The 23,850-nt window shown below is 32.4% G+C and overlaps 1 protein-coding gene across 6 annotated transcripts in view; it reads right to left on the bottom strand.

Moving 5' to 3' along the window:
* LOC128240810 (epidermal growth factor receptor-like) overlaps positions 1-23,850 on the bottom strand; it is a 159,531-nt gene that overhangs the window by 78,538 nt on the left and 57,143 nt on the right. For 5 of the 6 annotated variants that reach the window (XM_052957705.1, XM_052957704.1, XM_052957707.1 and 2 more), the window contains exon 4: positions 10,956-11,044. In XM_052957705.1, coding sequence (XP_052813665.1) covers positions 10,956-11,031 — 76 coding nt within the window. In that variant the 5' untranslated portion in view covers positions 11,032-11,044. Of the gene's footprint in view, positions 1-10,955; positions 11,045-12,860; positions 13,908-23,850 lie in introns of those variants that run through there. The other variant, XM_052957706.1, reaches the window with a different exon arrangement.

The raw sequence follows: 23,850 nt of genomic DNA on the forward strand, positions 1-23,850 counted from the left end.
GATTGTCATTGGCCCACAAAAAAATGCAAACACTAAATTTAAAAGTAACACACTGGACTGGTTTACCATGTATGTCTGCTTTCGAATCATCCACTTAAAATTAAAAAAAAAAAAATTAGGGGCTTCACAACCGTAAGATTTTTAGTAATAATTAATTGTCAAGTTTTCATCATGATCCAGTGGTTGAAATAAGCACAAGCAGGCAAGCCCGAATATGTGAAAATTGCTTTCCATACTTGTTTTATATTGAAGGGCTTCTGAGTGAGTCATCGAAATTAAGCTATTGGATGAACAAGCCTGAATTCATTATTATATAATAACTACTGCTTGGTTTTACATTTTAGAACAAGCCTGCTGTATAAAACCCAGACTTTTAGCAAGCTCAGTAAGCATTTTACAAGTGCAAGGCTTGCGGGCTGGTGCTTAAATTTCGACCACTGGCACTTGTTTCAAATTTTGATGCTGTTTATTCAGAAATTTTATTTCGAAAACAGATTATCATGGATATACTTCTGAAAAGGGGGAATTAATGACAGAATTAATAAAACTAAATTTGTTCTCAATAATGTTTTCCTATATATAATCATATACACATGTACAATAACACAAACTTATGATAATTATTATTCTAGTCATGATTTCTCTATTCAACATTTTGTCAAGTTTATTATGTCAAACTAAAGTAATTTTAATGCGATACTGTACACTTTTCGTTTAAAATGATAAACTGTCTTACACACATTTCGTATCATTTGAAACAACATAGTTTTTGTGTTTGAAAATATAAATCATGTTTTTTTGCATGAGTTCACCAGCCTGTGATAAGTAAAAAACATTTGGGAAATGAGTCAAGATAAAGAATTAACGCACAACGCAGATTCAACGCACCACACTTTTGTGTATGCCCTAGTGGTTAACACACAATGCCTTCGCAGTAACCAATCACTCTCCCAGCAAGATTTCGTAAAATATCTCTTAAACCACAAAACAGAGTTTTAGGTTGAATTTGATTGATGGCCTTATTTCAAAATATGAAACCACCATGACGACAATTAAACTATAATATGAACAGATATTATACAGTTACATGAAAACAACTACTGTCAACATTTCAACATCTTTTGCAGGTTCTCATATCGTATTACATAAGGGTGCTTTTCAAAATAATGAGGCTTATCTCCCCTAACTTTTATTCCTTTCACTTTTGGAAAGTGTTTTCAGGCACATTATGGGCCAATCAATGTTGTTAAGATAATTGTTGAGTTTCAAATGGATGGCTCAATCAGCAAAAAAGTTGTGTAAGAATATGTTGCTAAATTTGCCCCCCAGTGTGCACCCAAAAAAGTGTGACATTTTACATGAAGACCTTTATGCAAATGTGTTTTGTTTTTTGAAACTGAATAATATAGATAGTAAATTGGTATTGTTTTTTATGTAACTGAACCCTTTCTCATTTTAAAAAACATACTTCAAATAAAAAAATATGTATTAACTTAACCAAATTTTAATGTCATATGACGGACCCCCATTCATTTAAAAAAGAAGATAGAATATTCAATTCACATTGAGAACACTACCATTCCATTTAGGCACTATTTATATTAAATTACTACGTTATTTTAATAACTTTAACCTGTCAGCTTTATATAAATAACATAGTTTTATTATTTCATACATTATTTTGTCCGTAACTCAGATGCATGTCTTATTACTCCAAAATGTCCCCTGTGCACCTTTTCTGATGTTAGTTGTCAGATTTCTATAATTTTCTTCAATAAAATGATATTCTGCTGTATTTCCCAGAAAAGAAAGTTACAACAAATGCAAAAACAATTTTCAGCCTCTCACATACAGAGATTTGAAGCATCTGCATGGTTTGAAGCAATGTCCCCTGTGCACCCTGTTTTAGCAGATTTCAATAAAATGTCATAACTGACAAATATGGTGCTATTTCCACATTCTGAGAAGTGTGTATGTTATATTTAGGCATCACTTGATAGTTTAGCATCTTGATGGTAAGTGTGTTATGAATACTTTTTTTGTTATTTAATTATAAAGCCATGAAATGTTTACTTTTAAAGGTTTATTAAATTAATTCAAATTCAGTTTCAATATTGAGGCACATAAGATAACATATTTTGTTTAAATATTCTATTTTGATTTTATCATAACAATTAAAAAAACATTGAATCAAATTGAAATTATTCATGTAATCCTTTTATATGTGCAAGGTACTATATGCTTCAATTCAGTGCACAGGGGACATTTTTTTTATATGGATAGCACATATACCAGATTATAATTTTGTACAGGAAATAAGTACCCTAGTGGAAAAGCTTGTAGTTAAGCTTCCTTTCCCAAAGAGATCACATAGAAAATATGAAAACAATTAATGAAGAAAAGACTATTGAAAACATTAACAAAATGAAGTCTAGGAAGCGCAGAGAATGACTTAGGAAAGATTAAAAGTTGCAGAAAATGTATGACAGAGATCGAGATACTCAGAGAAAAAGAGCAGAATTTTCCAGGTATTGCTCAAACCCTAAGAAAGAGGACAAATAGATCCTATATGATTTACAAATAAAAGAAAAGGAGAAACTAAAGAAGCAGGGGCAGAGAAGAAATAAAATGAAGCGAAATGAAGAAACAATAAAAGTCCAGAAAATGACAGACAGAATAAAAGGAGAAAGGTTAAAATGAGAAGGTATGAAAACACACACAGTTTAAGCAGCATCAGTTCAGAAAAAGCACAACATGCAAAACAACCCCTTGGCTTCGGAGGGATTCCATGGCATGTGCCTCCACAATTAACCGTCTGGTAAAGAATGCCATACCGAAGTGAAGGTCTTAAAATAAGTCATGTTTTAGAAAATTACACAATTGGTGATGTCTGTCAGTCATAGTCATAAAAAAGTAGGCAGGAAATCAGGAAAAAAGGCAGCTAGTATACACAAGCAATGCTAAGAATATGTGGAGTTGCAAGAAAAGTCTTTGGCAATTTGAGCGCCTAAAAATGGACCAAAGTAAAACCATGTCAAAGCCAAGTGAAATTAAATCCTTGTGGAAACCAAAAGTTTCTTGAATTTATTTCTTGAATAATGCCTAATAAAACAGATACTATTCTATTGAGTAGGATGCCAAAGGCAAAGAGACATCTTTTAATTCAGACATGTTCATAAAAGTGTTTAATGGTAACAGGTGCATTGAGACCAAAAACTTTATTCCACGCTGTGGACATATTTTATTCCATTGTTTAGAAATTTAGTTTTGTAGGCTAAATGTAATCTTTCAAACATTTACAGTATTGTTTCAAGCTTTACTGAAAGTACAGTTCCTCTTATTGTAAAAATGTTTACCAAGAAAAGTTAAGTTATAAAAATAATTACATAATTAAAATTATTACTTGCATTATGATTTGTCCCCTGTGCACCCTTTCCATTACATAACAAAGTACTAAACATGTATGAGTTCTAGTACTTTATATTACCATTGATGATATTTTCTTATTTTTGGACTCAATATGAAGTAATAAATGTTATATATGTGAGTGACTGTTTGCTGTAAGTTGTTCTCTTAGCCATTATTTTCCATTTGCATCATTACATGCTGTTGAATTTTGAGGAAATTGTTGTGAAAAATGTCATACTGAAGAAATTTTGAGGAATACACTCTATCATATACACAGAAATGTCTTAAGTTGATCACAAATAATTTTTTATTAACATAAAAAAGAATATAAATGCATATCATATTGGCTTCCAATATGTGTCCCCTGTGCACCGAAAAATAGCTTAATTTTGAAATGAAAAATTTGGCAATTGTAAGTTACAATACATTCTTGAAATTTGGTATGTGGTCTATAAAGATACATAAGGTGAGGTACGTATATGTAGATTTTTCCCTTATTTGATTCTTGTTTTAATTACAGCAAAAACTTTGTGAGGTAACAATTTATTTTTAGTTTCAAATTTAGACAAAATGTGTTAATTTTTTTTATATTTCTTAAACAACTGAGTTATTGTGCACATGACTACACACAGGTACCAATTACTAATTATAAAATTCAGAAAAAGCATCTGATTTATGCTAGGTTCTTGTCATAAGACACTTATAAATCACCCATATTGTTAGAAATGTTCGCAATATTTGGATTTAAGGTCAAAATATTTTTTTATTTGTATTTCCTGATACTTTCCCTAAGTTATTTCCATGTAATTTGAAGTATTTACTTTCATTTAAAATAGGTGACAATCATGAAAACTGGGTTTGATTTTCAACCCCTATGTCACACTTTTGCCTCATTATTTTGAAAAGCACCCATAACAGTTGAATCATTCCTCCAGGCTTCATTATGTTTAATATTCCAAGAGAACTATTAAAAACAAATTTCATTTGTAAACAAGGCTGTGTGAGTGTGTTGTGATGTCTTAAATATTTTCTTACTCATTTCGTGATGAATTGAGATATCTGTTTTGAATTCGAAATAAGACAGATGTTGTTTTTTAAATACTCTACAACAGAAGCTTCAAAGACATTGAAACTCTTAACAGCATTTTAAAATGGGCTTTAACACAGCCTTGTTAATATTTTATGAGGAAGACAAACCAGATTGTTGCACTATTATGTCAAATTAGAACATTCATGTTACCTCCAATGTTGATAAAATTGATCAAATCATCTAATCATAAGACAGTTTGGGGAAACTTTAGGCTCAATAAAGCATGTTTAACATTACTTATATAGAGGCAGTGTTTAATGGCAAATGTTTGCCAGGAGAAAAATAGCTTTGTTTTGGCCAAAAGGGGAAAATACTAACATGATTCATATCATGTTCAAAGATCCTAAAAAAATGAGAAAAGGGATTTTTTACCCCTGGTATGGGCTAAATATAAACATTTTCAGGAGGGAAATGGGGCCAAATGTCAGCCCCAAAACGGCCCTTCCCCGGCGAAATAATGACCATGGTCGACCATGGTCCCCACGGTTTTTGACAGTTTTTGACGGTCAACCATGTTTTATCATGGTTAACCATCAAGTACCATGGGAAAATCATTGCCTGGACCACGGTCGACCATGGTCGACCGTGGTCGACCATGGTCTACCATGGTACAAAAAAATATCACCATGGTATACCATGGTTTGACCATGGTCGACCATGGTCTACCATGGTACAAAAAAAGATCACCATGGTATACCATGGTTTTTGAAGGTCAACCATCAAGTACCGTGAAAAAACCCACAGTAGACCATGGTACAAAAGTTTTACTCCGAGAGTCACCATTTCAACCATGGTCTACCATGGTACACCAAGGTTGACCATGGTCAGCCACTGTGACAGCTTACCATAGTCTACCATCATCCTTTTTTTATCTAATTCTTTACTTTGGATAAGTCTAAAAATGATTTGTTGATTTTGGTAAATAACAGAAATAGCAACTTAATAAATGTGGTCTTATTCTTTACTGATATTTAGTAAACACACAACTTGTCAACAACAGAAGTTGTGTTTCAGTATTAACCCTTTACCAGCTGTTCTGCTAATTTTAGACTCATCCACAACGAAAGCATCTGATGGAAAGGAAGAATATCTATTGGAAAGGAAGAATGCCAAATTTGAAAACCTTTGAAAACATTGTGGGAAATAGAGCATTTGCTCATTACCGAGCATCTATGCTCCATTCCTCTGTGAAATGATGTTCTTGTGTTTAATTACTGTTCAAGAACTATGCAAAACTGTACTAGAACAGTAACTGATCACTTTTAAGAACAGTTGTACTTGAACAGTTCAAGAATACTTTTTAAGAACAGTTCTTGAATTTTTTAAAGACTATTGTTGTTCTAATACTGTTCTATATTAAAGTCTAGTACAATATAAGAACTGTTCATGAATAGTGTTTGCACTTAAAATGTTCTTGAACTGTTCATAAAGACAAGTTGGCACATTTAAAGAATAGTTTATGAACTTTTATGTTCTTAATATGTTCTTGAAATGTTCTTTTTAAACAATTTGGCACATCATAGGAACAGCTTATGAACATGGCAAGTTCTTAAAATGTTCTGCATATGTCTTTGAAAGGAAACTTGTACAAAAACAAGTAGTTGCATCAGCAACAGGCAGGAAGTTGAGGTAGCTGTGGTTACAACTGGCTGGTGCATTTAGTGTAACACATTTGGCCCAGTTATAACCCAAAGATTATAAATAAAAAAATAACAAACATAAAGAAAATTCCATATCAAAATAACATGAACATTAAAATTAAATTTATTTTAATTAAAGCACCACATATATCATATGTATCATGTAAGGTGCCATGGATAATTTATATTTTTTATATATTTTTTTTTAATAGATTTTTTTATTTATTTTTTGTCAAGATTTTGTCAAGTTATTAGTAACTTTTTTCATGAAAAATGTGGAATATTTTTTAAAATGACATATATTCATTATCTTGTCAAAAAAAAAAATTAAAAATAAAAAAAATATACAAAAAATATTTTATTTTATATAAAATTACTGTATCCAGGCAATGTGACGAGCACCTGTGGTCAACACTGGTTAATTAGTTGTTAAACCGGTTAAATATAATATTTACAAAATACTATAGCCATATTCTAACGTAGCTATATAACTATATTCTAACGGTTACGCATTTAAGAAGAAACGCTCTTCACTGGCGGAGATAGTTTCGAACGCCCGCCATTTTTGTCGAAATAATGCGCCAAATAAACTGATGTCTTGTTTCGTTTATTTAAGGTAAGTTCAAGCGATGTAAGGAGTATAATTCAGTTACGTTTATAACGATCTTTTACGCTAATATTATTGTTTAAAATAACATAGCAACATTTTGAAGTAATGAGCAAATATGTTTTGTTGTAATACATTTTCGCGACAAACATACGAAATACGTTTGTGTAGAAACACAGTTAAATGCTTGCTGACTAGCGTTCAGCTAATACTTAATATATATATATATATATATTAAAGCAGCTTTTAAATTTGTTTCTTAACGTTGGTAAGCTATTTTTGTCGAGAAAAAGGATCAATTGTAATGGGCCGGCAGCGATGCAAAAGTGGGTGGGGAAGGTCAAAAACTAAAACCTTTAAAAAGTTTTTATTGTTTTGAGGAACGATCTTTTAGGGGAGTGAAACATATATTTTTGGCGACATGTTAGTAGGGAGTTAACAAATTTTACAATAGAATATTAATATTTTTTATAAAAAAAAACTTTCACATTTATTCTAAAAAGTCTGTTGACATTATCACTTTGTTTTCATGTCAAAATGCTCCAGACTACCTATTTAACAATGTTGTGAGTTCGTTATTATATCTTGTCAAATAAAAAAAAAAAGTTCTTCAGGTTAATAATGAAAAGTAGTGGATGAGAGATCATTTCCGGGTTACAAATATGTTAATATCTTTTTAAATATAGCTGCAATCAAAACAAAGACATTGTTGATTGGACAGTTTCAATAACTTCGACTCAGTCACAAATATACTCTTTTTGTTTAAAGACAATATAGCTTTTTGATTTGAAATCTGATAAAATCTTATATCATAAAATATGCTCAAATCCTAATTACAGCTCCTCATGTTGCAATGGATAAATGGGTATGAATCATGCTTGTTAAATATTGAACCTCAAAACTAAGAAGAAATTGATTTTTTTAACATTTTTAAATTTTGGTCCTTCAATGGACTTTTGCATCGCTGCCAACCCTTGACCTTTTAAATAACCACTATGCAAGCAAATTATGGTTAAGTGTCTGAAATGTTGTTTCGTCTATTTTAGCCAACCCAAAGGAGCTAACAAATAAATCATCAGTCCTCAAAAGAATCAACCAGTGAAGGAGAAAAACATTCGAAGCCGTAAATTGTCAAATCCATCAGTGAGTAGACTATTTTTTAAAGCAAATGGTAAGATTTTCATTCTGGTTTTGAAAACAATATGGTTGGATGTGTGGAGTGGATTTTATATGTAACAGACAAACACTAATGAGAATCTTTAAAAAAAAATCAGACTCAATAAATTTGAGCTCTTTGGTTCGAAAGAATTAAATAAGCTATCATTAATTTATATACCTGCAACATTGAAATCTTAATTCGCACTGATTTGATAACCAACTGGCCGTTAGTTATTTGAAAATGTTGGCAGTACAAATAAATAAAAGAAATATTTTTCAGGTTGGAAGATGGATGTCAAAGTCTCAGACAACGAAAGGCTTCCAGAGTTAAGAAAAGACCACTTCAACAAAAACAATCATGCAAAGAATGACTGCAAAAAATCTTTTCGCAGATGCGTTTCATCATCAAGTGTATAAGGAAAAGGGACCTGGGTACAGAGACTAGATGTAAATGTCAAGGACTGAAATGAGCAATTCAATGGTTTCTTACTAATTGTGTTTATATGCGTCATAAGAAATTAAAACTGTTTATAAATGGATGTGTAGTAATGATGAAATTATCACCCTGTGTCGAATGACATTAACTATTCATGAATTTAGTTCATGAATGACATTTTGAAAAAATAATGTTCATGAACTGTCAAGTTCATTTACTAAGCAGGAGTTCATGAACTTAGTGGGAGTTCATGAACATGATTTGTCCAAATTGTCATTCATGAATAGTTCATGTTATTCTCATCAAACGCTTGACGTCACTGACATGGATAAGTAATTTGCTGGACTAAAGAAGCTCGATACATGGAAAATGATAAATGCGAATCAATTAATACGCTGTCGTTCTAGAATCAAAATAACAACTGTATGACTAACTTTTATCAGTAAATACAAAACTGAGTTTGGCGCGCTGATGCAAAAAATTAAGTCATTAATAACTATATGCATTTAAACTCCAGAATTACCTTTAAGAACCATTAATGTACATGTGCATACTTTTTGTTTCTTAAATACAATAACTTTATCAACTGTGTTAGTTTGAATTTTTTATCCATGTTTTTATGCACATTGGTTAAAAGTACATGTTTGAAAAATATAATGATATAATTAAGGAGAGATAACAGTTTAACTTGCGTCTATGCTGTAAGAGCGCAGTAGGGCATGTGAGCAAATTTCATAAAGCATGTTAGAGCATCTTGGGTCATTTGCTTTCTTACCCTACTGCGTTCATACAGCATAAGCGCAGTAAAATGTGAGCAATACTTGTAACTTTAATACATAATCATAAATGAAAAAAATGTTCATTGTGGTAAAACAGAAGCAGTTAAGAAAAGTAATCTACTTTTCATGAAGAATTGAAATTGGTTACCTAAAACTGGAGCTTATAAGAAAGTGTTTTCAATTTTCTTGTTGACTATTTCTTTCATAATAGTGGTTGACATTTTAAACAAGAAAGTTATAATGTAACAATTGTTCAAGATTTGTTCCTAAAACGTTATCGTTTAACAATTGTTATCACATCTAGTCAGGAATGTACTGGGTAGATTTCAAGATTTTAATCCATGCAAGAACATTTCTAGATCCATACTTGATCTATTCTTAACGTGTACAAGAACCACTAGAAAATGATAAGAACATTTTAAGAAATGTGCATGAATTGTTCTTGAACTGTTCAAGAACTGTACTTTTACTACTATTTAAGAAATGTGCATGAATTGTTCTTGAACTGTTCAAGAACTGTACTTTTACTACTCTTTAAGTGTGCAGGAACAATTCAAGTTCTTGAAATGTAACAGTTTCAGTTTAAGAACTATATTGTAGGAACAATTGTTCAAGATCTGTTCCTAAAATGCATTTCGGGTTTGATCTTTTTGTTAAAAATGTGTTATTCTGTAATAGATAATTAATAAGCCTCAACTGTCCATTATGCAAAATATTGGAGGGTCTTCGGCGCTACGTGCCGCCGCCGAAGACGCTCCAATATTTTACATAATGGACAGTTTGAGGCCTATATCATACTAAATATATATATATATATATATATATATATATATATATATATATATATATATACTATAATTTTGTTCTAGTCAAAGTTTGGCACAAGTTGTTAGCTATTGCAGAGAAGTAAGACATTTTTTTTCTTCTCATATACATGTAAATGGGATATCAACAGAATACAGTACTCGGCATGCTAAACTAGATGACGCCATAAACATATTTTAATCAATACAATTCCATTTCACTGATTTTGATCTTTGTTAAGTTTGTTGTCAATCCTATTTATGTGACCATGGTCTACCATGGTATGTGACCATGGTCTACCATGGTATGTGACCATGGTCTACCATGGTATGTGACCATGGTCTACCATGGTATGTGACCATGGTCTACCATGGTATGTGACCATGGTCTACCATGGTATGTGACCATGGTCTACCATGGTAGTTCATGATATATCATGGTAGTTCATGATATATCATGGTATACCATGTAACGTCAAATGGCCGCCCCATGGTTTATGACCATGGTCTACCATGGTGTGCTACCATGGTCTACCATGGTGTGCTACCATGGTCTAGCATGGTATCAAACCATGGTAGACCATGGTCTACCATGGTATAATACCATGGTGTGATACCGTGGGGCGGCCATTTGACGTAACATGGTAGTCCATGGTAGTCCATGGTCATATGACCATGAACTACCATGGTAGTCCATGGTAGTCCATGGTTATTGGCCATCATTTTCGCAGGGGTTATAATAACACTGAGAGGACTATTAAAACTGTATCTCTTTGCACCTAGGAGTATAGATGTTAAACCAGCATCCTCCTTTTTTGAATGCCACCTTGAGTTTTCAGAGGAGAACTTGAGTAGTCTACAAGTCTTGAAGTGATCTACATTTAATTGTGCCAACTACCCACTAATCCTGTGAACAAGTATGATGTGACAACCAATTAAACACATATTGAAGCAGCAACTCTTATAATGCGATAAAAAATTGTGTTCAGGAAGCTGCCAATTATCAAAATTTCTCTATTTGTGTAAAGTCTTACCTAAGTCTTCTGTGCTGACCAATAAGAAGACAGAACCCAAAATGAGGCAGCCAATCAGAACACAGCATCTTCTCATTCTTTTCCTTTACCTGAAAATAGAGAAACAATCTTAATTTCATAACCTTAAGATCAGAGCACCATATAAAAGTATTTAAAGTAGACAATTTAATTACTAATTGATAGTTCGGCTGACTACGAAAACTATCAGCTACATGTTACAGTTTATATAAGGATATAATGTCGTCTTCCTCATGTCACATTAAACAAGTAAAGATATTCATTTTAAGACCATTGTAAAGTAACGATTTCTGGTTGGGGTCAAACTCAATACCTCTTGTGTGAGAACCCAGCATTTATCTCTTTAAGTTATAAGGCAGTGGTCAAAGTTAGCACAAGCGTGCAAGCCCTGCAATGGTAAAATGGTTTCCGGGCTTGCTCATATAACCACAGGGTTTGCTCATATATGAAATGCCAAGCACTGGTGTATGAATTCAGGCTTGTTTATCCAAAAGGCTGATTTCAATAACTCACTAGGAAAGGTATCTATTATACTAATCATGTGAGTGTAAATCAGACCAAAAAAATACACCAAACAAATAATTTGGTCTTCAAAAATTGCAAAATAGGCCATAAAAATGATGTCCACCATTCATTTCAATTGAAATGAAGAAAACAAATACAAATATACATAACATCTTTTAATTTGCACTTGTGACTTAATTTTACATTATCATTGGAGAATGGTGTTAAAGAAATCTTCTGTTTAAAGGTTTCTAACTACACATTAAAACATACACTTAAAAAAAAAAAAATAGAATAAAATAAATTATATAATATATATACTTTAAAAACATTTGGGTCGGCATCTATTTTGTAGTTTGGGTGGGGTAACACAAACCAAATGTTGTTTTTTTATTCGAGTTTCACCAGGCATCAAAATTTAACATTACAAGTTGCTAATGACATGTTAAACTAATTTGTAAGTCGGATACCTTAGCAGAAAGAACTTAACACCTTAAACTTAACCTGAATGTTGTTTTCTTACTTCAGTAAATGGACCTTCAACTAAGAAGGTTATCTTCAATTCCTTTTAAAACCAGGAAGGAAATTTTCCGTCCTGGTTAATAAATAAGGAAACTATCATTTTTTGCAAATAGGCCAGCTGTCGGCTAATATTGAATTGCATGTCTTATTCAATTCCTAAACAAGAATTTGTCCACTACAAATAACTGATACTAGATAGTTTTGAAATTAATCAATAACTGAAAACAGATGTCGAATTCAATACTTTTTTTCTATTTATTATAGATAGTTCTCCGAAAACGTGGTAATTGAGAATAAAGCCTCTTGCATTATGAAAAACACTTGATACAATTATGAGAAGAATAAGGTTAATTTCTGTTCAATGGACAAAGCTTTAACTTCAATAAAATATCAATAACTTATATAATATTACATAATTTAATGTATGTGGTCAATATGCTTAATTAAATCCATGTACCAAAAACATGCTATTTTGTGATATATTATTAAAGAAACAAACCTTTTCATTATTCAAGTATTGATACAACTATTCCAACAATACTTTTGATTTCAAATTTACCCAGAGGATACAAACATTTTTTTTTGTATGGCCACTAACAAAAATACCCAGTCTACCTAATTTGTCCTTATAAACACACCAGATGCTTGTCAAGTTTAACCCTCTCCAACCAAACATGATGAATTTAGCTAAATTAGTTGCATTTCTACATTTTTCAGCAAGGATTTAAGCAATTTGTTCAGATCCCTAGAAAATCTCATAAAAATGTTGAAATATAAACTCAGTGCAAGTCCACTACACAACGCACCTTCTTCAAAGGACAAATATGGTATTTCCCAAAATGACATAAGGCATAATCTTACCAAAACTGAAACCAAGAATGGTTTCACAAGCGAAGAATAATATCTCTCGTAAATCCAACACCGTGTTAACAATCCAAATACAAGTACATTATATCATTTCAAACCTATACATTATTACTGTCACAAAATCACGTAATATCACCGCAAATTCACAGTAGTTTCAAAACAACTTCTCATTCAATTAAAAAATACAAACACTCCTTTTTTAGCTCATATTCCAGTTTTTGAGTAACATTTACAATAATGATAGTTCTCTTCTTAAGAAATATTCTTCAACATAAAAATTATTCCAATATATCCATTACGTAATTATGCAAACTTTGGCCCAGGTAATATATGTAACATACATATAACCTTGACCACTTTGTCAATATAACTATCCAAAAATCTGCACAACTTGAAACTTGATACTCTCTGGGTAATTTAAGTCGCAGAAAAATTGTCTTTCAACTTGTATTAAGTATATAACACCGATATTTCTGTACCAATATCTTAATCCCAATCAAATACAACAATAAGTCCAGGATAGGATTACTCCGACACAATAACAAAATATCATAAATCCAAGCCTGGTTTATCCAAATCTCCTAAAAATCTTATTTTCTGTTTTCGTAAACGTTAACTCTTGCGCAATTTCTTCAGTCCGGAGATTGTAAACACTTCACTGACGTTGATCTAGTTAACCTAGATTCATTTTGCGCCAAAATGTTATGCAAACGAAATTCTAATCACGTATAATTTCATAATTTCGTAAAAGCATTGACAGCTGTATACCACACACCATCGATCAAAACTGTAATTTTACAGTGCTCTATTTTAAACTGCACTATAATTCTCTTTTTCCACTTGGTTACCCTAAGACGCACACAATAGTTTTATATAAAACTTTCTTGATCTATAAAATAAACAGTAGAGCTTGCACACAAAACAAACATCAAGATCGAAGTCCAATTTGTAATCCTTCAATCTTTCAAGCTAAACTTTATGGGACCATGCACCAAAACAAAGCTCTCTGCACATTAGTAATACCTCTATATTCTAAGCAAACAACGCTATCCTTCCTTGCGATAGATATCTGCTATGCAGCTATGCTTCTTCGTTTCTACAAGTATCTTCAACATTTATCAACAGTTACTCCTGAGCCACAGAGCCGACAAGGAATCTTAATATCGTCCATATGTTCGCTGATATTGTTCCTAGCCACTGTTTAATTACGTCTTGCGCAATTAGCTCACATTCAAGATAATGAAGTCACCGTAACTTGTTATGAAAGACTTATAATTACTCCTGTGATCGGAAATTTACACAAAAGCTTCAAGGTGTCTGAATATAATACAAACACATTTTGACAAGTCTAATCAGATCCCAATTTTTGAAAAGCTTTAAACGGGTCAAGTACAATCACCTGAATGAGCATGATCGAAATATAAATATCCCTGTATACAGACTAGATAAAACCGGGTCACATGTGAAGATTGACTTTACAACTTTACAACTTTTTCACCTCCCAGTTTAACAACTGGTCTGTATCAGCTATATATTTCACCTGGCTGTTTAAGCCCTTTTATCTAGGTTTTATAACAAGGTAAATAAACCATCCATGTATACCTTGAATTCACAAAACAGAATAGCGAATTGGAACAAAACTTCTTTACTTATGTAACAATGTACAACAAGGTGATAACACTACAATCGTATTTATCATTTGTACCTAATGATTTGAATACACAATTCTCTAATGCATGAACAAGTCCGAAAATCTGAACAATGTAAGGAATGTCACATGCAATGTATATATAAGATTTTACGATATCTTCACCATAATACTAGCACATTTACTGTCAAAACATTCGGTTAAGGTGTATAAATTATTGTCAGTAAACTTGGGCTACAAATTAGACGAGCCATTGTTTTTCTTTCACAGGTTTTCGTAAAATGGTTTAATTGTTTTATTCACTTTTCTTGCAATAAAACAATGGGAAAGAATGTTTATTTATTGTTAACCAATTAAGCGTGAAATTAGCTTTTACGTTTTAAGTGCAAATTATGCAATAGGATTTTAGGAGGAGGTATTAAAGGAACACTTAAAATATAAAACGTAAATGCAAAACATCAAATAATTAACAAAAGCACATTTTAAGCAGGCGACAATAATAATTGTTTGTTTTTATAAGGTAATCAAGGGACATTACTCACTTATTTTTTTTGCCTGAGTGATGAGTCAAACCTTAGCTTATAATAAAATTATATTGCTGTTCAAATTCTTATGTTATTTTTTTTTTCCCTGAGATATTATAACAGCTTATATTGCTATTGTTAATACAGTCTTGTCTTTCATTAAGTGAAATATATAGTGACTATTAAAAAGTCATGAAATTTTACAATGCAAATTTTTTTTTGACAATATGGCTAATTGTTCGAGAAAATACCATTCGGTCTGACAAATACACCACCAACATTTAACCATTACATAGAAATTCAGAAAAAAAAATGTTAAAAAATATACCGTTCTGAGTGTGAAAAATTCATTTAATGGTCTTCAGCTAGAAACTAAAAAAAACTACTTGGTTTGGCAATTTTTTATTACAGTAAAACCATTTCACTATTCCATGTACTTTAGCTAAAAACTGTATTTAAAAAAAAAACACCATTCAGTCTGACCAACACACTATCTGGATTTTATAATTCCATGGACTTTAGCCATAAACTGCTTTATTAAAAAAATTGCCATTCCGTTGGAAAACTTCACCAGCCATATTCTAATATTGCATGGCTTTAGGTGAATTTTTGCATGGCTTAAAGTAATTTTTTGCCTTATAATCACATTGTTTCAACAGTTGCTGTGTGTGAACAAATTTGGTCTAACATGTGCACCAGCTATATTCAACCATATCAAGCAGAAATGTTCTTCTAAGAAGCATATTTTCAGACGTCATGACATTTGTAACAGCAGTTTCTACTAGTTGATTGAAAAAAAACAACAGTCTGACAAATAGTACACCAGCCATATTCCACCATTTCATGACAATCGACATGGCAGTTATTTCCCAATTTCATGGATTTTAGATTGAGCAGAAATGTTAGTTTAAGAAGCATATTTTTAGACGTCATGACATCTAGTTTATTTTAAAAAAAACACCACTCAGTCTGAAAAACACACTCAAAATATTTCACTATTCCATGGACTTCCAACTCAGGAAAATTAAAAAATACTTTCTAGTTGCAAAAATACCACTAAGACTTTCATCTTGTGCGGGAACTTTAGTCTCAGAAGCATATTTATTGATGTCATTCGACAAGGTTATTATTAGTTGTTTAACAAATCATCATTTAGTCTGATAAATGCACCAACATTTCAGCTTGAGCACGAACGTAAGTCTCAGAACTATATCATAGCTTGCCTGAAATCGACGAAGAACTTCCATAGATTCCATTTCTGTCAAACAACACTATTTCCAAGCATAAAATGTATAAAAGAGTTCCAAATTATGTCAATTAAGGCTCCTTTGAAAAATTCAGTGACCATAAAATTGCACGCCAAGAATGGCTGTAATGGTGGAAGCTACAGGAAATAATATTGCTTTTAGTGATTCTTTATATCTTTAGGCTAAAGGTTCTCACCAAGTCTAATAATGGTAAAAAGGAAGGAATGCATCCTACGTGTAAACGTCTCCTTTAATGGCAATGACAACCATTAACTAAATGTCATGAGCATCGTTGAAAGTGTCATGAGCATCGTGTTGAGTGCACTTCATGAAAGTTGTATTGCCTAACAGGACTTTTAGTCTTGAGCTGATTTTTTTAATTGTTTTAAATGAGTTATTGATGTATTATATGTGATGAATGTTTTACCATATGTTGCAATAAATTCAATCAATAAATTTCGTTTCCAACCAACTCGAGGCTTCAAACTCAGACGATTTATAACCATTCCCGGCTGATTCTAAATACCACCTTTGGTGCTACAGAATTAGAAATAAATTATGAAAGGCATTCTTTTTTTTTATAATTCCACATGAAAGCATGGATTATGATGAAAAGGTCTAAAAAGAAAAAAGAAAAAAGCACTGTATGAAGATGCCAAAATGTCACAGGGTGGTTTTATTAATCAATAAGTAATTTAAACGTATTATATTGTATCTTTTTCACCACCCACATTGTCAATTATAACTCTGCCCCACAAATCATCCATTTTGGTTACTTACAATGCGAAAATCAGTTCTTATATTTAGGACTTGTTCAAGAACTGTAATAGAACATATTAAATAGTTCTAGAACTGTTCTTGATGGCTGTCCATGATTACTTATGTTATGTTTTAGAAAAGTTCTAGGATTTTTTTAGGTAAAAAGTACACGTTACAAAGCTTGGTTGTTTGGATATCAAGCTATAGTGATTGTTAACCTTGAACTTATATGTCAGTGTCACATATTAACCAATCAACCAATATCTACTTTCACTTTTGAAATAAACAATTTACCCCGCACTGCACCATTTTATACCTCTGCATTAAATACCCACTTATGCAGATCACTGTTTATCTTCTTGCAGGCAATTCATTAAAACCCCATATTAGAATGTTTGTCCTCGTATTGATCAATTGTATAACAGGTTTATTATAATATGTTGTGAGATAATTACATCGTCTCAATGTATTGCGTAATGATCGGGCCATTGTTTACCCTGCCTGAAATTGGGAACGTGTATTTGTATATGTTCCATTATTATTATGTACTTTATTATGCATGCATTGTTGTATAATTATGCTATAGATGATATCCATACTGTAAACATCAAGTGATTGATTCGATTCTTCATGTTCAACTTGTTCCCCGAATCTACCACCTGTAAGATGTCAAAGGTAAACTGGCTTCGTTTCCCTCAGTCAATCAAGAACCATAACAAAACAATTATAAATGCCCAAGTTATGGCCCTTGCCATGCTTATATATATATATATACACACTAATTGTTTCATAAAAATATCTTTAACATTTCTTAAACAAGTATTATATCTTGGTAGTGATCAAAATAAGCACAAGCTTACAAGCCCTGCACTTGTAAAATGCTTTTTGGGCTTGCTCAATTTTTTTTATAGTAGGGCTTGTTGAAAGTTTTTGATGCCAACTACTAGTGTAAGAAATTGGGCATATTCATTCTAAAGTCTAATTTCGAAGACACTCATTACCAAGATCAAAGTTTACAAATGAAGCCAGACCAATGCTTCCACTCTGATGAACAACACCAAGACAAAGTAACATTATATCTCATTTTTAATGAGCTAACAATATAAAGGAACACAGCTTGTCTAAAACTCCAAGATAATGGTAGCTCTGTGTTTCGGGAGTTATGTTTAGCTGCTATATATGGAAGAAACATCAAAGTTCAATGGCGTTTGTGACATTTTTATAGTGCTGAAACAAGAGAGACGCCTCTTCAGAAAATAAATGCTGTAGTCTGACACTGAAGTCTCTCCTGTCCGCAATTTATTGACGGTGTATGATGGTTTCTTTAAGGGGGAATTCTTTCGAAGCCCCTGTTGGTGTATTTTTCGGACTTTGGCCTAAGGTAAAATCCTTCTACCTACTCTACCTGTTTTTAGACAAGATTTTACCCTAACTACATATAATTTGTTTCCGCCTCTTCTCAAAGCTAAAGAAAGAATTCATGGCATCTTTAAAACCGTCGCAGACTGGTTCATAACAAATTGTATAATTATGTAGCAGCATGAACAACTCAGAATTCGTAAACAAAACATTTCCGCTAATATTCACTCATGTGTTGTGCCTGACAAAAAAGTATCATAATTTTTTATAGCGTCTGCAGCGTTCCAACATGGTTCAATAAAACACAAAAATTACATAAACCATCATACAACTTCAGTACATATGTTAGGAAACAATAACATTCAATGAACGCAGCATATCGTTAATGCTTATTTTTCTCGTGGGAGACAAAATGGAGAATTATAACACCACTCTAATCATCTATTTGTCATTTCCATTATTGGGTATTACCATAAGTATTTTTAGATGCACATTAGCACTGCGTGGAAATACAACGCCATTATAAACACCGAAAATGACAATATAATTAAATGTTTATACCAATGTCTAATTGTTTGAATGGCCTTGGGTTAATAGATTAATATATATATATATGTAAGAGTTAGAACATGTAATGTTCAATCCTGAGGATTAAGACGGTTCTGGCAAGCAAAGCAAGCCATTCTTAGTCATTAAGATTTTGCACAATTTGTTCTAACTGACTTCTATTAAAGGTTGTTTAGAGCAGGCAGGAAACAAATTATGATGTCTATTACATTGTAAATCTGCCATCTTACTAATAAAGCGTGGTACTTATTTGAGGTTGATAGGCGTTCTCATTAGCTGCAAATGTTTTTTGTAATATAAAATGTTTTACACAGAAATGGAGAGTAAATAATGTTCACATATCATGCAATTACTGCAAAAAAATATTGACGTAAAAAATCAATCATTAAATTGTGTGTTTCTTGTTTGTTTAGTTCAAAATAATTGATTTTAGGTAAATTTTGAGGACACGCAACCCTTTAGGTGAGCCGTGAACGCATACCACTAGGGCCTAAAAAAAAAAATAGTTTGGTTAGGGTTACATCCTTTTCAAAAATAGGTAGGGTAGGTAGGCTTTTTATTTTTTTTTATTTTTTTTTTTTATTAGGCTTTATATAAGAATATCATTTTCATCATTGGAGAATGGTGTTAAAGCTATCTTCTGTATAAGCGTTTAAGGTTTAAACTACATATTGAAAAGCAATTAAAAAAAAAACGGATTTTTTTTTTATTTTATTTTTTAAGTTTTTCATTATTTTTTTCAAACTGACTATAAAAACGGTAGGGTCGGCGCCTATTCTGTAGGTAGGGTCGGGTAACCCGAACCAAATGTATTTTTTTTTTAGGCCCAGACCACTACAACTATGGTGGAATCAAAATCTCCTCATCTAGGTTGAAACACAGATATCTTGACCCTTAAGACCACTCTCACCCCAGTTTGACTTGAACCTGCAACCTCTTTGGTGGGCCACAGACACCTTAGCCACTCTTACCCCAGAGGGACCTTAGCTCACAGCCTCTTGGGTGAGGCACGAACACCTTAACCACTGTCATACTGATTGGACTCAAACTCGCAACCTCTTGGGTAGGACACAGTCCCATTGACCACTAGACCACTCTCACCCTGCTGGGACACAAACTCACATCCTCTTGGGTGAGAAACACGAACACCTTATCATGAATACAGCCACTGTAATTAAAAGGCAGTACTAATAACCCTATTCTTTGGTTCACATACAAAACCTTATTCTAACAATAATGTTTCCAACATTTCAACACAATACAAGTAAACTGTATCAACTTGAATTCATTAAAGTGACACCATGTTTATACTAAAAATCTTATTTTATTTTACTTGATTGATAATGTTCAAACCATTTTTTTAGGGAGGATGGGTAACCATAACCACAACTTAATTTTCATTTTGCCTAAGAATATTATGAATTTTCAATTATCATGCACTTTACAGTCAGCATAATCCTGGTTGGAATCTTTAAACTAAAAGTTGACATAATCAACAAACTGCTAAGCCTCAGTGCTTTAATAAGGCCATTTCTTTTACATTAACATAGTTTTGCACACATTAATCGGTGGAATACCAAAATCAAACCAACATCACCATTCAAAGATTGGAAGTATAAAAGGCCTGCCCAGCGTGACATTTCTAATTTCCAATCACCGGCTCAGATCGATACCACGTTTTTTTACGTCTTGCATCAGCGATGCTTGAAATTATTCCACATCGTTGGACAAATCAGACACATTTTATGGAACAGTTTCTACATCATCAGACTCATACATCCCTGGTTTCTTTGATAGCTCTTTCGCTGTAAAAGGCAGCCAAACGAAACACTGAAAGAATTATTATTTATTTCCATTATTGGGAAAGACAGACGTTACTCTCAGCTTTTCCCTTTCTGAATAAGTGAATAGGTTCTACAGTTTCACTGCCATCAATCAATAAGGATCAGAAGTTGCATTTGAATGAATGCAGCTGCGAAGAATTATTATTGAGAATGTAAGGAAAAGATTCAGCACTCCAAAGCCGAAAAACTATAGGATACTTAAGACGCAGAGTTAAATCCTGTGGGTGTCTCATATTTAAGGACAATCAAAGTCGTTCAACGGTAAATCAGTGCCATTTATACTGCAAAAATTATTTTTTATAAAAATATCCCCATTTCGGAAAATATCAAAACAAAAAAATCAAATTATTTTCATAAATATACATCCCTCTTTGTACTTGATTTAACAAGAAAACCTTAAGGTGCTCTGAAAAATTTACATTCAAAAAAGTAAAAAAATTGAAGATTGTGAACAAAAATTCGCAAACTATGACAAAATTACAAAATACAAATTTAAACGTAATGAAATCAAAGCCTGAATGTAATTAGGTGACACTCATCCTGATTCAAGTTAGGCAATATAGTTCTTGTTGTGAAATCATTGTAAATCAGCGTTTGATGGCAAAATTACTAAACACAAATTTAAACGTAATAAATCAGTCAAATATAATTTGGTGACAGTTTTCCTGTAATCATTGTAAATTGTTTCACACACGATTATGATTTAAAGTTTGTTGTTACACATTCTAAATCTCATTTTCCGAACACATAAATTTCGTAACACCCCACATTTGTCCCCCCCCCCCCAAAGAATAAATTCATGCACATAAACAACAGGGGTGTTTGCAAAACAATAGCTTGTAATAAATGAGGTTTATTTAGGCTGCATGATAATGAGAGAAATTTCCGACAAAGTAAGCAGTCATCTATAGGGAACAGTCTTCCGGAATTTACAAAATTTACGAATTTATTGAGGAAGAAAGTGAGGAAAGCTGTGAAATGTCTTAATGACAAATTACAATCCATTTCCACACGGAAACAATCAATTTTGTAACATTTCTAATCTATTTCAATTTTACTGATTTAAAAGGTTATTTTTCAGTCTGAAGCTATTGGTCCCAAGCAGTTGTTGAAATCCTGTAGACAGTCAATTGGTATAAACATGGCCTTTGTGTGCAGAGGACTCAAGGAATCGACTCCTCCGCTTAATGCGTCATACCAAACATGATCTTAAGGGCTATTATTAAAGTATCAGGCTCTCTTGCATAGATTTCAGCGTTCGGAGAGAACTGAGTACTCTTTAAACTCTGGAAAGATGTCCACCTCCCTCAACCCTAATGCTTATGCACTCTGGCACAACTGTTTTCAGTGAATCTATGTTTTAAGTAAATCTGCGGCATTGCAAAAAAATTGTAGTATAAAGTCGAACATTTCCAAAAAAACAATACCTTGTAATAAATAAATGAGGTTTATTTAGGCTGCATGATAATGAGAGAAATTGCCGACAATTTGAGCAGCATCTATCGGGAACACTCTTCCGGAATTTAAGAATTCATGGTGAAAGTAAGTGAGAAGAGCTGTGAAACTTCTCTATGTCAAATAAGGATCCATTTCCACATGGAAACATTCAACTTGGTAACATTTCTAATCTATTTCAATTTTACTGATTTAAAAGGTTATTTTTCAGTCTGAAGCTTTTTGTCCTGAACAGTTGTTTAAATCCGTAGACAGTCAATGGGTATAAGCCTTGCGTGCAGAGGACTCCAGGAATGGATTCCTCCGCTTAAAGCGTCATGCCAAAGACCATCATAAGGGCTATTATTAAAGTATAAGTGGCACACTCACATAGATTTCAGCATTCGGAGAGAACTGAGTACTCTTTAAACTCGGGAAAGATGTCCACCTTCCTCAACCCTAATGCTTATGCACTCTGGCACATCAGTTTTCAGTAAATCTGTGGCATTGCAAGTTCAATCTGTAGTATAAAGTCGAACATTTCCCAACAATTTAAAACAATAATTGGTTTAACAGAAACGTTTTGTCCAACAGAACTCCATAAAGCTATTCTCCAATGAATTCTCTCTGGAGTGGGTGGGAAAAAAGTTACTACAACTAAAAATAATTTTCCAGACACGATCATGATATAAAAAGCTTTGATGCGAAGAAAAGTTATTAATACCCTAATTTTCTAAGAAATTCATAACCTTTTCAGCACAAAATTTCCCTCCGCATTCTACAAGTAACTATTAATCATAGATTTATGTTATTTTTTAAATTAGCATTCTTCATCAATAACCCATTTCATCTGTAATTTATATTCCGTAATGACAACTTTCCAGCCAAAATGGGTCGTTCTATTGAAGAATTTGAAATTAACGCTGTCAATTTACTTAATGAATACCATTTCACACTTCTTCCAGGGAGGAAACGGTTGTTGTAAGTAGTTTGTCTCCAACATCTGTTTTATATCAGGCCTTAGAAACAACATTTGGTTCGGGTTACTGACCCTACCTACGAAATAGGCTCGACCCTACCGTTTTTATAGTCAGTTGGTAAATTTTATTTATCAAAAACTAAAAGGTTGTTGTTGTTTTGTTTTTTTGTTGTTGTTTTTAACCAACTGACTAGAAAAATGGTAGGGACAGCTTTGTTTAAATATTATGTAGATAAAAACCTTTAACGCTATATACAGAAGATTACTTTAACACCATTCTCCAATTATGAAAATAACATTTTTATCTAAAAATTAAAAATCAAAAGCCTACCTACCCTACCGGTTTTTGAAAAGAATGTAACCCTAACCAAACCGGGTTTTTTTTTTAACTAAGTAATTTGTCTCCGAACATCTGTTTTATATAATACATGGCAAACTTCTGAATGACATTTTTACACTTTTACATAATATTCTCCAGCTGCAAGGCTTAAAATTTCAAATAATGTTTGGTTCCTCATTTTTGTACCACCTAATTATTCCTTTCTCATAAAAGCTAGCATAATTTATGCCAATCCTTTTCTGTTTTCTTCAGTTTTAATCAAGGGGGCATAATTATTACAGCA

The sequence above is a fragment of the Mya arenaria genome, chromosome 7, assembly GCF_026914265.1.
Source record: "Mya arenaria isolate MELC-2E11 chromosome 7, ASM2691426v1".
In the NCBI taxonomy this organism is placed as follows: Eukaryota; Metazoa; Mollusca; class Bivalvia; order Myida; family Myidae; genus Mya; species Mya arenaria.